The sequence below is a fragment of the Pantherophis guttatus genome, chromosome 1 (assembly GCF_059756535.1).
Source record: "Pantherophis guttatus breed Tessera chromosome 1, ASM5975653v1, whole genome shotgun sequence".
Classification (NCBI taxonomy): domain Eukaryota; kingdom Metazoa; phylum Chordata; class Lepidosauria; order Squamata; family Colubridae; genus Pantherophis; species Pantherophis guttatus.
Genome location: NC_142063.1, coordinates 294906642 through 294921309, shown reverse-complemented (window position 1 = coordinate 294921309; position 14668 = coordinate 294906642). Strand labels below are relative to the sequence as shown.

The window sequence follows — 14668 nt, the reverse complement described above, 5'->3', positions numbered from 1 at the left end:
ATGAATGCTGAACAAACCCTATAACAAATCTCTGTTCAATCTTTGTTTCTGAAGCAAAAATATAACTTTGTAAGACAATATTTTATATTCTTTATCTCCCTTGTAGCATCTGCAGGAAACGGTTATGTTGTTAAACAAAAATTAGATCATCTATTTTTACACAATGAGAATTTGAAATAATTACCTAGAAACAACTATCTATGTTTTTTGCATTTATATTATATAGTTATATATTACATGGATATATATTTGATATATAATCAATATATCCTACTGTATGGTCTGAAAGAATTCTGCATTTGGAAGCAGAATTTCAACTAATTCAACTAACTGAACAAAGCATATAGATACATTATTCTTTAGATATCCTGTGGAATTAATTAGGCTAATTGCCTTACTTAGCAATCTGCATGACAAACTGCTAGAACATACGCTGACAGGAGGAAATGTCAAAACACTTCATATAAGTAGAAAGCAAAAAGGGGGGAAATAGCATTTACCACTTGGAGCTTTTGTCTGTGAAGGAACACCAGATCTCATGTTTGGCAATGTCTGAGTTTTTAATGGACCATCAACAACTTGTAAAGTTGGAGTCCCATCTGGAAAGGCCGGTTTGACTAACAGTTCGTTCCTTGAGGCAATACGTGGCATGGTGGAAGACTGGATATAAGGACCAACAGCTGCCACTCGGCTTGGAGCAGATACAACTTGTTGCGGCTGGTTCCCATCTGAAGACACCTAGGCAAGATTAAAATTGCAGATTAAAAAAGAAATTAAATGCTGTAACGTAAAACCTGTCCAGGAAAAACTCAGTATCAAAAAAAAATCAAGTATTCATTCTACAAAGAGCACGAAGGGGCCAAAGCATTTCTCCCGATTTAAAAACTAGGTAGATTAATGCCGATGTGTTATTTCAGATGGTTTCCGTGATATAAGAAAAATGCTAGGAATACAGCAGAGAGACCCTCAACCAATGTCACATGCCCGCTCATCCACCTAAATAAGCTTCCATAGCAGAATGGGATTTTTCTTTTCTTTTCTGGCACTCACTGGTACATTCTCTTTCTGCTGCAGCGCAGCTTTCTTTTTCCACAGCCGTTCCCTCAGCTCATTAACACGCTTATCCATAACTGCCACCTCCGAGTTGCGTTTGTTTAAAGAGTCCCTCTGTTGTTGCAGCTTGGCATTCTGCTCCTGGTTTAGCTTGTTCCTCAGCTGAATGCAAAAGAAACAACTTTTTCAGGATGATGCTAGAATGCACCTGACAAGTAACAGAACATTATGCAAAAGTTTGGGAGAAAGAAGTCTGGAAAAGTAGCTCTGACTAGATTTTTATTTCTTTCCACAAAATGGCTGGTAATTATAATTATATACAAAAAATAACCTAGAAGGTAAGTTAATTTATGTAAATTGTTAGGGATTATATAATTCTTGTTTACTAAGGTTTTTTTTTTTCCTGAGACAGTTGGAGATACACCCCAATTAACCCTTCTTGCAGGTTTGCAGGGTAGAATTGCAGTTACCTGAAGCTCTTTATACAGGCGGTCAAGCTCAGCTACAGCAGACTGGTTGTCATGGTAACCATCAACCCGGCCATTCTTCAGCATCTCCAATTGCCTAGTAAGTTCCTCTACCTTTGACACAGCCAGTACCAGTTCTCGTTGTTTTTGCTGGAACAAACTGTTCATCTGCTCAATCTCCTCCACTGAAGAGGAAAACAGAATACAATAGCAGTAGTGGAGAAATGACCAAATGTTGGCTGCTCCCAAGATAGCAATTAAAGGGACAGATACCCTGTATTGCTCTCCAGCACAGAGCCAGGAAAAAAACTAAGCATAAAGTTTTAAAGGAAAAACACATTTTATCAATCCTAAGCAAAACTGAAGCTAGGGAGTTATCATTTGAAAATGTACTGCCTTATGAGGAATATTATTTGAAAGTCTACAATATAATAACTAAATAAAGATGGTGTTAGAGTGTATTTTCCTAGAGAGAACAGAAAACTTTTATGAAATGTAACCCTGAAAAATATTCCAGCACAGCACTAATTATAAATATTTAAATTTTCAACAAATCAGAATTTCAAAATTGAATTATAGCTCACCTAATTTCCCATTACTGAGCCGTTTCTGCTCAACATGGCCTTTAAGTGCTCTCACTTTTTTCAGCTTGGCTTCCTGATTCTCAGCAATTTCTTTTAATTTTTTGAGTTTCTCCTGCTCTGCAGCTTGTTGCTGCTGCCGTTGATCCTGCTGCTTCAGAAATTTTAAACGCTGCTCCTATAGGTATACAATGTAAGCATTAAGCCAACTTTAAATACATTGCAGATAGTCTTCGACTTACAACCATTTGTTTAGTGACCATTCAAAGTTACAGTAGCCCTGAAAAAAGTAACTTATGATTGGTTGTTGCGCTTGCAGCACCCCAGCGTCACATGATCACTGTTTGTGACTTCTCAGCTGGCTTTTGACAAGCAAAGTCTATGTAGGAAAGCAGATTTGCTTAATGACATGATTCACTGAACAACTGCAGTGGTTTGCTTAACAGCCACGGCAAGAAAGGTCGTAAAATTAGGCACGACTCACTTAACAACTGCCTTGTTTAGTAATGGAAATATCTAGTCCCAATTGTTGTTGTAAACTGAGGACTATTTGTACATTACACTGGTCTATTATTCCTAAAATAAACAAACTCTCTGCAGTACATCCAGTGAACACAATTCATTTGATTATTTGTTATTAAGCACAAGCCGCCAGCAGCATGTTACTCATCAAAGAAAGACAATCAGATTAAATTAAACCTATAGTTTAGGTTACCCAAGTCTCCCAATTATCAAGATACCTGGAGAAGAGCTGTGTCAATTTTAATAATCAAAATTGCCTTCAAGGAAATGTTTAACTATACACAGACACATTTTTGTAATTCTTACACATTGGGGAAGATTTCATTCTCTTATTAATCTTCCCAACTGAAGAATCCTAAAAGGATTCCAATACAACAGGATTGATCCTTGGATAGTAAGCATAAGGGAAGCATACTCTATCCATTGATATTCAATATCTTATATACTGTGGGTTCAATTAATTTAAATGAATAGCATATTTGACATCGATGGTGCCTGATTCCATATCCCAGCTTTTCTATCAACTTAATGGGCATCCTTGTCACAGTCTTAATTCATCTTAACATATTGTTTTATCCACACAGTTTAGAAGAATCTAAAGAATTCCAACCCACTTTTAAAGAAATATATACTTCACAAAACTCATGTGAAGAAAGTTACTTTATCATGTTTTTGAAAAAATTCATAAATCACACACACACAAAATAGACGCAAAATGTATTTCAACAAACCTTGTTAGCCAGCAGTTGCTGCTGTGCTTCTATTTGCTGCTGTTGTCGTGCTGCCATTTCCTGTAATTCTGCCAGCGTCATGTCCATCCGAGGAACAATGACCTTCATTTTTAAAAAATGATACGTAAATGATATTTTGTTAAAACTCACACAATAAATTTGCCACTAGGTTTCAAATGTAAAAAGCTGCCTTTATTTTTGGGAGTTGTTGTAAAGAAGGAATTGAATGTGGAATGATAATTTCCTGATGAAAAAGACCATTAAGTTACTGATAGCTCTTTTATCCAATGGACACAGAATAAAATAATGAAAGAGAAACTCTCCAGAAATTGCCATGTCTACTAGCATCCAGCTATCAACTTTCTTGACTGACTGAATACCAGAAGCCAAGAGTAAATGAACCACCCAACATGCAAATTATGGGAGAATCCAAGTGCACAATGCAAATACAGGCTGCTTGCCAATTTGACTAGAGGCTAAAAAATAGTTATTCTCACATCACAAATATAGCAAGTAGAAAACAAAACCAGGAACTTTACACAGGAAGAATATTTTACAGAGAGATTTATCCTAATCCCCAAAGTTTAAAGAAGCCACATAGCTGACACTTTTCTTAAAATTATTTTCCTCGACTGTTCAAATTAGAGAGAAATAATGCCTCATACTGTATTTCATCTTGCTATACTAATACTTGTTTATCTAGATCAAGCATGAAGTTGCTTATAGAATAAACCTAAACCTGTCAGTCTTTACAGATATACTGAAGACCTGGTTTTTCCTATAGACCCTGTATCTTGCCCCAGCATAGTATGTTTTATTTTATTATGCCTAATTATCATTTTTCTTTATATTTGAACCTTTCTTTCATTTCTTTATTACAATTTAAAGGCTGCCTGACTCTGGGTGGCTTATAATTAAAAAGAGAAATATTAAAAGGGGAAAAAAACGAAAAAAAATCCAAAGAACTAAAAATCATCAGTGGACTAAAACATAAAAAATAAGTTTCAAAATATTTTTTGTCTTAGAATCCCAACTTTCCTAAAGGTTATGGCACACATGTCTGTAGAAGGAACTGATTACCTAGTTGAAAGATCCAGCTCTTTATCTGTTTCAAACAATTTGGGATTGCTTAAAACTAGACTCCCTTAAGGTGATCAAAACTCCAGGGTGACAACATATACAGTAGCCATGAATTTTTCTTGGTAATAATATGTATATCATTTGCCATTATCATTTTTTGTTCAAAAGGCCAATCTAGATTATAGTCCTAGAATTCTCTGTGAATTCCATTCAACCTGCTTCGACAAGATTGGACAGATGCTACCACCTGTTTGACTGATTGCCTTAAAACACTGCATGAAATGTTCTGAAAATAAGACATCTGTAAATTTACTAGAATAAATTATGTGCTTAGTTTTATTTGAGAGTGCTAATGAAAATACTTACTCCATTCTCCATTTTCCTTTCACCTGGCATTTTAATGCCATTTCTCTTCAAACTTGGATCTTGCATCCATGACCCACTCCCTTTATTAAGTAAAACACAAAAAATATCACTTTTAAAGAACAGAATTTCCTTAAGTATAGCATTCCTTTTATACAATTGGAAAAATGAAATGGTAAAAGAATCAAATTGTTTTAGAATTTTAAATAAATACTTAAAACAATAAATACTAAATAAATACGAAAATAAATTAAAAATACACATCTCCACATCAGTGAAGAGTGCCTTGTCAGGTTTCTATTGCATGGCTGATTATGCAATAAATTCATTAGATTTCTCTGATACACTATATAGAGATAAATAAATAAGAAAAAGGTTTTTTTTTTTATGAAAATTAAAATATTCAAGCTACAGAATAAACAACCCAGCAATTATGTATAATAAAACAAAGGACTGCTTATAAAAAAAATTGAGACACTCATGCCATTATAACATAACAATTTTGCAGCTGGGACAAGAATTCAAAGATATTTGCTTATCAACCAAATTCTATGAAAAAAACCTCTCTGACTAATTCATTCATTTATTCAGACAGTCAATATAGAGGCCATTCAATTCCAAGTGCAACTTACAACATTAAAACCAACAAAACAATAAAGCAATGAGAATGAAGATTATACATAACCAGAAGAAAAAAATATTTAATTCCAAACCAAATTCTAAACATCATTATAGCTCTTTAATGTTATATATTTGATTACAGGTAGTTCTCGACTTATGACCACAATTGAGCCCCAAATTTCTCTTGCTAAGTGAGAAATTTGTTAAGTGAGTTTTGCCCCATTTTACAACCTTTCCTGCCACAATTGTTAAGTGAACCACAGCAGTTGTGAAGTTAGTAACAAGGTTGTTAAGTGAATCTGGCTTCCCCATTGAACTTGCTTGTCAGAAGGTTGCAAAAGGTGATCACATGACCCCGGGACACTTCAACCATCATAAATATGAACCAGTTGCCAAACATCTGAATTTTGATCACATGACCATGGGAATGCTGCAACAGTTGTACGTTTGAAAAACGATCATAAGTCACTTTTTCCAGTATTGTTGCAACTTTGAGCAATCACTAAATGAACTGTTGTATTTTGAGGACTATCTGTAGTTACTTGGTAAATAAAAGAATGAACATAAATTTAAAATTTTGACAAATGTAAATTATATTTATTTAATAACATGTTATTCATCCATTATATCTTTTCTCGTTTTCTTTTTGCTTGTGTGGTCATTTATTTTACTCTTTAAATATTTTAAAATAAATTTATTTAAAAATAAATCACTTTATCCAAAGGCCTGAGTATAGGGGACACAGTGGCTCAGTGGCTAAGATGCTGAGCTTGTTGATTGAAAGGTCGGCAGTTCAGCAGTTCGAATCCCTAGTGCCGCGTAATGGGGTGAGCTCCCGTTACTTGTCCCAGTTTCTGCCAACCTAGTAGTTCGAAAGCACGTAAAAATGCAAGTAGAAAAATAGAGATGACCTTTGGTGGGAAGGTAACAGCGTTCCATGCACCTTTGGCGTTTAGTCATGCCAGCCACATGACCATGGAGACGTCTTCGGACAGCGCTGGCTCTTCGGCTTTGAAACGGAAATTAGCACCACCCCCTAGAGTCAGGAACAACTAGCACATATGTGCGAGGGGAACCTTTACTTTTACCTATGAGTATAGCCAATGCACATTTTAAAGATCATCAGGATGGGAAGCGGCATGGTTCTCTTTGGGGGGGTGATGCTACTCCAAAGGGCAGGCACTGCAACAAAGAAGTTACGCTCCCTAGCTCTAGAAAAAAGGCACTGTTTGATCAAAAATACCTGGCGTGTACTCATTCTGCTCAATCTTTCAGGATAGGATAGTCTCCATCATTTTAGATCTTACCTGTTTCTCGAGTAGGAGGTCGTTCATGGCGAAGAAAAAACCGAACCTCATTTCTTTGGACTCCATAGCGCTGCAGAAGATCCAACATACGCTCATTATCAGCTACAGGGCGTTCTGAAAAATAGAAAGCAACTGTGACATATTTTCTCAATTGTGCTTTCCATGCTCAGCATGTGTTTACTGTTTCATCAACACATGTTCAGTCACCATGAAATTATTTATCTGATTTATCAAAATGCATTTGCACAGTGTCCATAACATTTTTATGTTTAAATGTTGTGGCTTCATCCTGCTAGTACATATGCCAGAAGGATGTCCCCCAAAAGGATAGTAAAAAAATATGGGGAACAAACCTGAGCCATACACAGATCAAGTTCTACAGAAAGTTCTATAAAACCAAACTGTTGTTCCAAAGCCAAAGAAATAGGAAACATGGAGACATTTAACAGCTATGACATATTTGTCAAATACAAACATTAACAGCATTATTAGGAAAATCCAACATTTTATGAGTAATCTGCAAATAAAAACAGATACTTCATTCCAGTATCTGGAATGGCACAAGGCACAACAGAAGCCTTTCTATTACTGAAACTAAAGCAAGCTATATCCCAATTAGAAAGACTGGTGTAACTTTATAAACACATTTATTAGGATCTAGGATTAACTCTTGTAAAAATTCTAAAAATTGTCCCAAAAGCAATATTACTGCCTATATTCTAAAATTCACTCTACATAACAGTCATGGTCACTGTCATAGACTTCTACTATCAAGAACAACTAGTCTAGCATGATTACAAATGACAATCAAGATACAAGGTCAGGCTTATTAAAGAAATGAATGTTCTGCTGCTGATACTACTAATTTAAAGTTTCATAACACCTAGGACAGCTCCTATCGATTATTGTACAATGAAATTGGTGTTTTGACAAGACAAACTAACCAGTTCTGCTGTGACAAGCTGAATAAGTCAGCATGCAAGCACAGCACAATAATACATTATGTTCAAATAGCCCTCATTCATTACCACACTACAATATAGTTTAAAACCACTAGATTGAGAATGTAAACCAAATATTTACTTATGAGTTATTTTTAAAGATTTGCAACAAATACAAAAAATATGAAGTGATGTTTTCTCTACTTACTTCATATAAGAATATACATAGGTACTCCTCAAATTATGACCACAATTGAGCCCAGAATTGTAGTTGTAAATTGTTGAGGTCATTAAGCCAGGTGTCCTGTGATCACCTCGCTTAACAACCACAATCCCAGCTCCTTAAGATTAAGCAGAGCACAGGCTGCCTCAAAGGTTGGACGCAAGACCACCCGTGCACAACTTGCCTGTGGCCTCTGCTCCTGCACTCCCTGAGGCACCCCTTGCACAGCATCCCACCCCACTGAGTTCCATATTATTGCATCTCTTGCCCACCATCTCATGCCTTGCACTGCTGAGCTCTTCCAAAAATTACTTTCTAAAAGAGCAACCAGCCAATGCAATATGCAGATGTCACCTCACACCATTCTGGAGGTGGGTGCCATTCATGTGATCTCTCAGAAGGGCACCCATTTCCAAATTGTATGTTTCTGGGGTGCCATTGAGTTTTTAATCTTGAAATATTTGTTCTCCATGAATTTGTCCAATCAATTTTTAAAGCTACCTAAATTAGTGGCCATCATTATATTTTGCAGTTATTTCTGATTCCTGTTCACAGCGTTTTGAAAGGTGGTGGGGGAAAAAAAATCTCCCTCTGTACTTTTTCTATATCATAGATGGTTGAATCCTACCTTCCACCAACTGGCTCTGTTTTTAAACTACAAACTCCCAAATAATCTAACCTTTTCTCATAAAATATGTGATAAAGAGCATTCTGGTTATTCTCTTACGCAACTTTTCCCATTATAGCTTTTTCAAATCTATGACCAAAACTGTACATAGTATTCTAGATATGGACATTATACAGGTAGTTCTCAACTTACAACAGTTCATTTAGTGACTGTTCAAAGTGCAACGGCACTGAAAAAAAGTGACTCTGACTATTTTTCAGTTTTGCCCTTTGCAGTATCCCCATGATCAAAATTGAGATGCTTGGCATCTGGTTCATATTTATGACCGTTGTTGTGTCCCAAGGTCATGTGATCACCTTTTGCGACCTTTTGACAAGCAAAGTCAATGGGGAAGCCAGATTCACCTGTGGCAAGAAAGGTCATAAAGTGGTCAAAACTCACTTAACAAATGTCTCAGTTAACAACAGAAAACTGGGGTTCAATTGTGGTCATAAGTCGAGGACTATCTGTAGATTTGCATATACTACAAATGTTTATAATGTTTAGCTTTACTTTGAATCTTTCTTCCATGCTTTATGAACCTATCCATTGTCTACAAAAAGCTTAGGCCCCATAGGATATACTGTACAGTATATGAAGTTAGGTGATTTTTTGGTCCAAATAGGTATTACTTTGTATTTATATAAATTGAATTGTATTTTCTATTTGGTTAAGCATTCATCTGCATTAAAGGTGAGCTTTTTATCCTCACATTTGCATTGTAGCACCCTAACAACCTTATTGGACATGAGCTTTATGTGTACAGGAGGAAGCTTGTTTCATAGGTATGGAATGCTCTTCTTAAGGAGGTTGATGCATTTTTAAGAGCTATTAGGCAAAAAAAAAACACCCTACTAATTATTCACAACCAAGAAAGCAATCTTTCTAAAAGAGTCACAAATATTGAACAGTTTGTGATCCTTTACATGATCCTGTAACTAAGTATATTTAATTAAAGGTGATTTCATAATACCATAGAGATAATTCTATAAATGGCCACGGAAGTAAAAGTAACCATGATATACATACCTAACCCACCCCATACTTCTGCCAGATGACATTCAGTCTCACCAGGCTCTTTGCATAAATCTACTACATCTTTGCAAGTAGTTTCTGGAGTGACCGGTACTTCTGTGAAGTGTTGTTCATTGTTAGTGAGGTACACTGTAAGAAACATCTGGAAGAGAACAGTTGTGTTCAATCAGTAACATTCATAACCTAAATTATAGAAGGTCCAATGTTTTGTTCATATATAAAACATTTCCCGTTAAATATATATCTTGCTGCACATTGATGATGTTGGAAAAATCATCAGTCACCTAATTTTACTGAATATTAATTCCACTACCAAACTTTAGGAAAAAATACTAATGTTATGTACACCCAACCCCTTGATTTCATTTCTCTTATTGCCTTTTCTATCACCTAGTGTTCATTCAGTTTTATGCTGCTTATACCTGTTAGCCCCAACTACAGAGCACTAAGCTAGGGAAGACTACTCTAAGCAATACATGCATTCACAGTTTATACCATTAGAATCAATTCATTCAAGAGAGATAAAATGTTAACAGTTTCTTTTTAAACAAGCTACTATATTATTGAGTCTTAGAGTCTTCTAAATAATTATGGTGAGTTCTCCTTCACAGTAGCTTGTTTTTAACTGTGGAGCATGTTGAGTGAGTATCGATCCATCTTACAATCATTTTCCTGTCAACCAATCATCATATCATGGGTTAGCTATAAAATTATAGATCTTCACAATTGCATCTCTATATATTGTAATAACAAACCAACTATACAATAACTTATGCCAAGTCTTATATATTCTACTTTATTAGATTTGCCACTGATCAATAATATTGAGAGGGTAGGTGAATAGTAAATATTTACATTTGAAAAACAGCTAATTAATATAAACTATATCTTATTTTGATGTTTTAAAAAATTAAGACCAATTGTAGTCAGGATGCATAACTATTGACTTTGGTATCAAAGGTACAAAGTTGAGAACACAAAACAGAGATCCTATATTCATGTCCTGCTTGTAAGGTTCTATTAAGTACATGCATCAACATGATGAAACCAACTTTTTATTAGATTTGATCATATGCAGTTTGGCATTTATGTTCCTTAGCAGAATCCACATTATTAAAAATGCTTGCCCTCACACTGCCTAAATATTTGCCTGTTCATGGGCCAATTACATCATTGCTGAATACAGGTAGTCTTCAACTTACAACAATTCATTTAGTGACTGTTCGAAGTTACAACGGTACAGAAAAAAGTGACTTATGACCATTTTTCACACTTATGACCATTACAGCATCCCCAGTGTCACATGATTTACATTCAGATCAGCAATGGGTTTCAATTTCAGCCGCTACTGGTTTGCTCATGGGTGCGCGTGCACACGTGTGACGCTTCTGCGCATGCACAGAAGCTTCTACTAAGCAGGTATATACAAAAGTATGAAGGCTATTGCTTAACGCATTGTAAGCTGCCCTGAGTCTCCAGAAAAGGGTGGCATATAAATCGAACCAATAAATAAATACTAAATAAATAAATAATAGGAAAAACAAGTGGCCATAGGAAAGTAGAAACTAAAATGGGAGACATCCACATTAAGGATATGTGAGCTAAAAAGGTAACATTTTCTTCAAATTGAGATCAACTCTTGCAGATGTGTCCAGATAATCTTCCTGCCATCTGTAAAATTAGTTTGCAAGTTCTTCTGGGATATTTTTTTTCCAGTTTCCTAATTTACATTACAACCTTGATATTTGTTGGAAGTCTCGCTACTTCCATCTACTAACCAGGCCAACCCTACTGAAGTTTCCAAATAAAGAAAAAACACGGCAAATGTTAACATATGTTGAGACTAAATACAAATGCAAATGTAAAAATATCCCTGACGTGTTGTTTTGGTAGATAGTTTACCGCATCATCATATAGAAATGAACATCTTTCTAAATTCTTAAATTGAAACTCTTTAATTGAAGCTTTTCAACTTTGTGTAATTTTTTTCTGAAACTTATTTAAAGTATTTCCTAATCTCAGCACAACCATAATTTTAATCGAATGTCAAATAATTGCAAAAAAAAGTTCTCCCTGCTGTCCTAAAGGATGCCACGTGTATCCCTTGCTGAAGAGGCTTGTGGTCTTGGATAATTTTTGCCTGTTCTCCAACCTCTCATTATTGGAAATGGAAAACATGAGAATGACAATCAAAATAGATTCACTTCACTGCGGTATAAGACGAGGCAGAGACACACTCTGTCAACTCTCAAGATTATATTATTATATCCTAACAATAAAGTATCTAGATCTTTGTGTTGTGTTTCTTCACCAGGTTATAATATTGTTATAATTAATAATTATAAATTCAATCACATATAAATATAATAATTTAAATAATTATAATTTCAACTCATATGCTGCCCAACTTGAAGGACTGACATAGTAATACTGTTCTAATAAGTGGAATAGGATCATGGCATTGTGTGTCATCACAAACAGCATGTATAGATAAGCCCCAGGTTGAATTATAAGAGATTATATCCCAAGAAAAATGGAACCTGCACCTGCCAGTATCAAGATGACTCTCCATATAGGTATGCCCAGACCATAAGTTGAGATGGCTTATGATTGTAATCATTATCTATACCAGGTAATATGTTATTTGGTCCTCCCAGCAAAGCTGATGACAACTGTAATCTCTAACCTAGCAAATGAAAATAATGGTCACCCACAGAGAAAGCACCCACTATGCTCCTACTGTGGTCTCTGTTTTAATAACTGGTCATATCTCTCCCTTTCAGCAGTGGATTTAATAGCTTGAACAGGTTGTCCTTGACTTACAATGGTTCGCTTAGTGACTGTTCAAAGTTACAATGGCACTGGAAAAAGTGACTTATGACCATTTTTCACACATATGACCATTGCAGCAGCCCCGTGGTCACATGACTTACATTCGGATGTTTGACAAAGGATGCACATTTATGACAGTTGCAGTGTTGCAGGGTCATGTGATCACCTTCTGACAAACAAAGTCAGTGAGGAAACCAGATTCACTTAACAACCATGTTACTAATTTAACAACTTCAGTGATTAAAATGCTTCTTAGTTCTACAACATTCTAAGTTCTGTGCAAACACAAAACCTACTCAAGATTCCAATTCAAAACAGACCTTTCAGAGACAAACAATAGCTAACGCTGAAATGCAGCGTTACAATGACATCTCTTGTATCCTATATTTAAACTATCATAGAAACTATTTAGAAACTAAAGGTTTTGTTTTTTTTCTTTTAGAGTGGCACAGAATATTTTTTAAAAAGCATGAACAGGAGAAAGTAATATAAAGAAAATATTTTCCAAAACATTTAATTAATACAGCAATGTCCATTTATCTATAAAAAGGCCTAATCACAAAATGTTTTTCCATTCCCTTCATAAGGTAAGGAAGTATTACCTTTGTATCATTCACTCCCCTATATTAACATTTTTCCTATGCAAAAAGGATATCAAAACAGTGCTTTTCAGGACCGCTATTAGGAATTAAAGGGATGCTGTGACAACTGGTGAGGGCTATTTTGGAAAGTTGGTCAAATTCTATTATCAAATTCTATTTCAACATTATTCCCTCTCATGATTTACAGTACAGGTTGTCATAATTTGAGCTAGTGCTATATAAATTATTGAAAAGTTACAGAACACACTTTTTTGATTGATATGTTAATTGCAATGTTTGATACGAATTCCTAAAGATTATCCTACTCTACAAAGTCCGCTTCTCTCACAGCAAGATATGTAAAAACAGGGTTAATATTACACAACTATATGTTCTACATTACCATCAACATTTTTGTACAATAGCTGTTCTTCATAGGATAACTTTCAAGTGAGAAGCTACAAAAAGTTTCATTTACTATTTACTATTTACATTCATTTCTTCTAACAAAAACAAAAACTTATTTGAAATTGGGAAAAGTAATACAAGACAGGGTGGATAAAAATCAATGATTTTTTTTTAAAAAAATCAAAAAAATTGTATTTTTTTTATTTAAATCGGATTTTTTTGATTTTTATCGAATTTATTTTAATAAAAAACTTTTGGGGTAAAAATCTATCGTAAGATAGTTTTCTATTTAAGATACATAAATTTAGTTTATTCAGCATGACATGGACCTTAGTTATGTAGGATGAGGCTGTACATTCTGCAACACTGGGACTATCGGTGAGTCAACAGTGGGTCAAAGGAGTAGCAGAAATGACAGTTGCTCTTTAAAAATTATGATTTAAATCGAGTTGATTTAAATCAAGCCTTTTGACTAGTGATTTAAATCATGATTTAAATTGTGATTTAAATCAACTCGATTTAAATCAAATCCACCCTGATACAAGATAAATAATTATGTTATTATGGAGATTATAATCATACATAAAACAGTCATAATGTTTACAAAATAAGAAAGTCATTTAAATATTTCTCAATATTGTTAAACTTTTCCAGAAAATACAGATATAACATCTTACAGAAAATACAAAGAAATCAACACCACAGATATTTTTGTCAGAAATGTTTATGAAATATTTTTATATATCTTTTAGTACTACTTATTATTTATGCAATGTTGGTAATTTGCTTAAATACAAAGGTACAGTAAACGATATTAAAACTAAACTAACCTACCAAAAAGAAAATCAAGTTCCAATGTATATGCTGTTCAGCAGTCTATTGTTGAATCTTTTGCGGAGGTTATATGCACATCTGTCGTAAAATGTCATATGTTTGCTTTCTCCTTTTCATTGAACCCAGATGAAACTGTGAATTTAGATCATTAGTCAATATTAGGCTAGATGAAGGCCAAGTTGATTTACGGTTTTCTGCAAACAATATAGAGAAGTTTGGGATATGTGTGCACCACTTCATTTGTAGGTTTGTGTAATTTTATATTGGCTGTGATCACATTTTAAAATTTCTGATTACGGTCAGTGGCTACAGTGAGCAGGACAGTAATGTAATTATATTGCCATTTGGGTTGAGATTTAGAATGGATCTTTCTGGGGATGGTAGTTACCCAATTGTCACACAACTCAAAGATTTTCTGCAAA

General features: G+C 34.7%; 1 protein-coding gene across 2 annotated transcripts in view; it reads right to left on the bottom strand.

Annotated features, from left to right (window-relative positions):
- The window catches only part of TP53BP2 (tumor protein p53 binding protein 2), a 52233-nt gene that overhangs the window by 19856 nt on the left and 17709 nt on the right, over nucleotides 1-14668 (bottom strand). For both annotated transcript variants that reach the window (XM_034427903.3, XM_034427902.3), the window contains exons 2-9: nucleotides 9586-9733; nucleotides 6726-6839; nucleotides 4801-4880; nucleotides 3355-3456; nucleotides 2105-2279; nucleotides 1524-1705; nucleotides 1051-1215; nucleotides 501-738 (exon numbers count right to left, since the gene is read on the bottom strand). In XM_034427903.3, coding sequence (XP_034283794.2) covers nucleotides 501-738; nucleotides 1051-1215; nucleotides 1524-1705; nucleotides 2105-2279; nucleotides 3355-3456; nucleotides 4801-4880; nucleotides 6726-6839; nucleotides 9586-9733 — 1204 coding nt within the window. The remainder of the gene's footprint in view (nucleotides 1-500; nucleotides 739-1050; nucleotides 1216-1523; nucleotides 1706-2104; nucleotides 2280-3354; nucleotides 3457-4800; nucleotides 4881-6725; nucleotides 6840-9585; nucleotides 9734-14668) is intronic.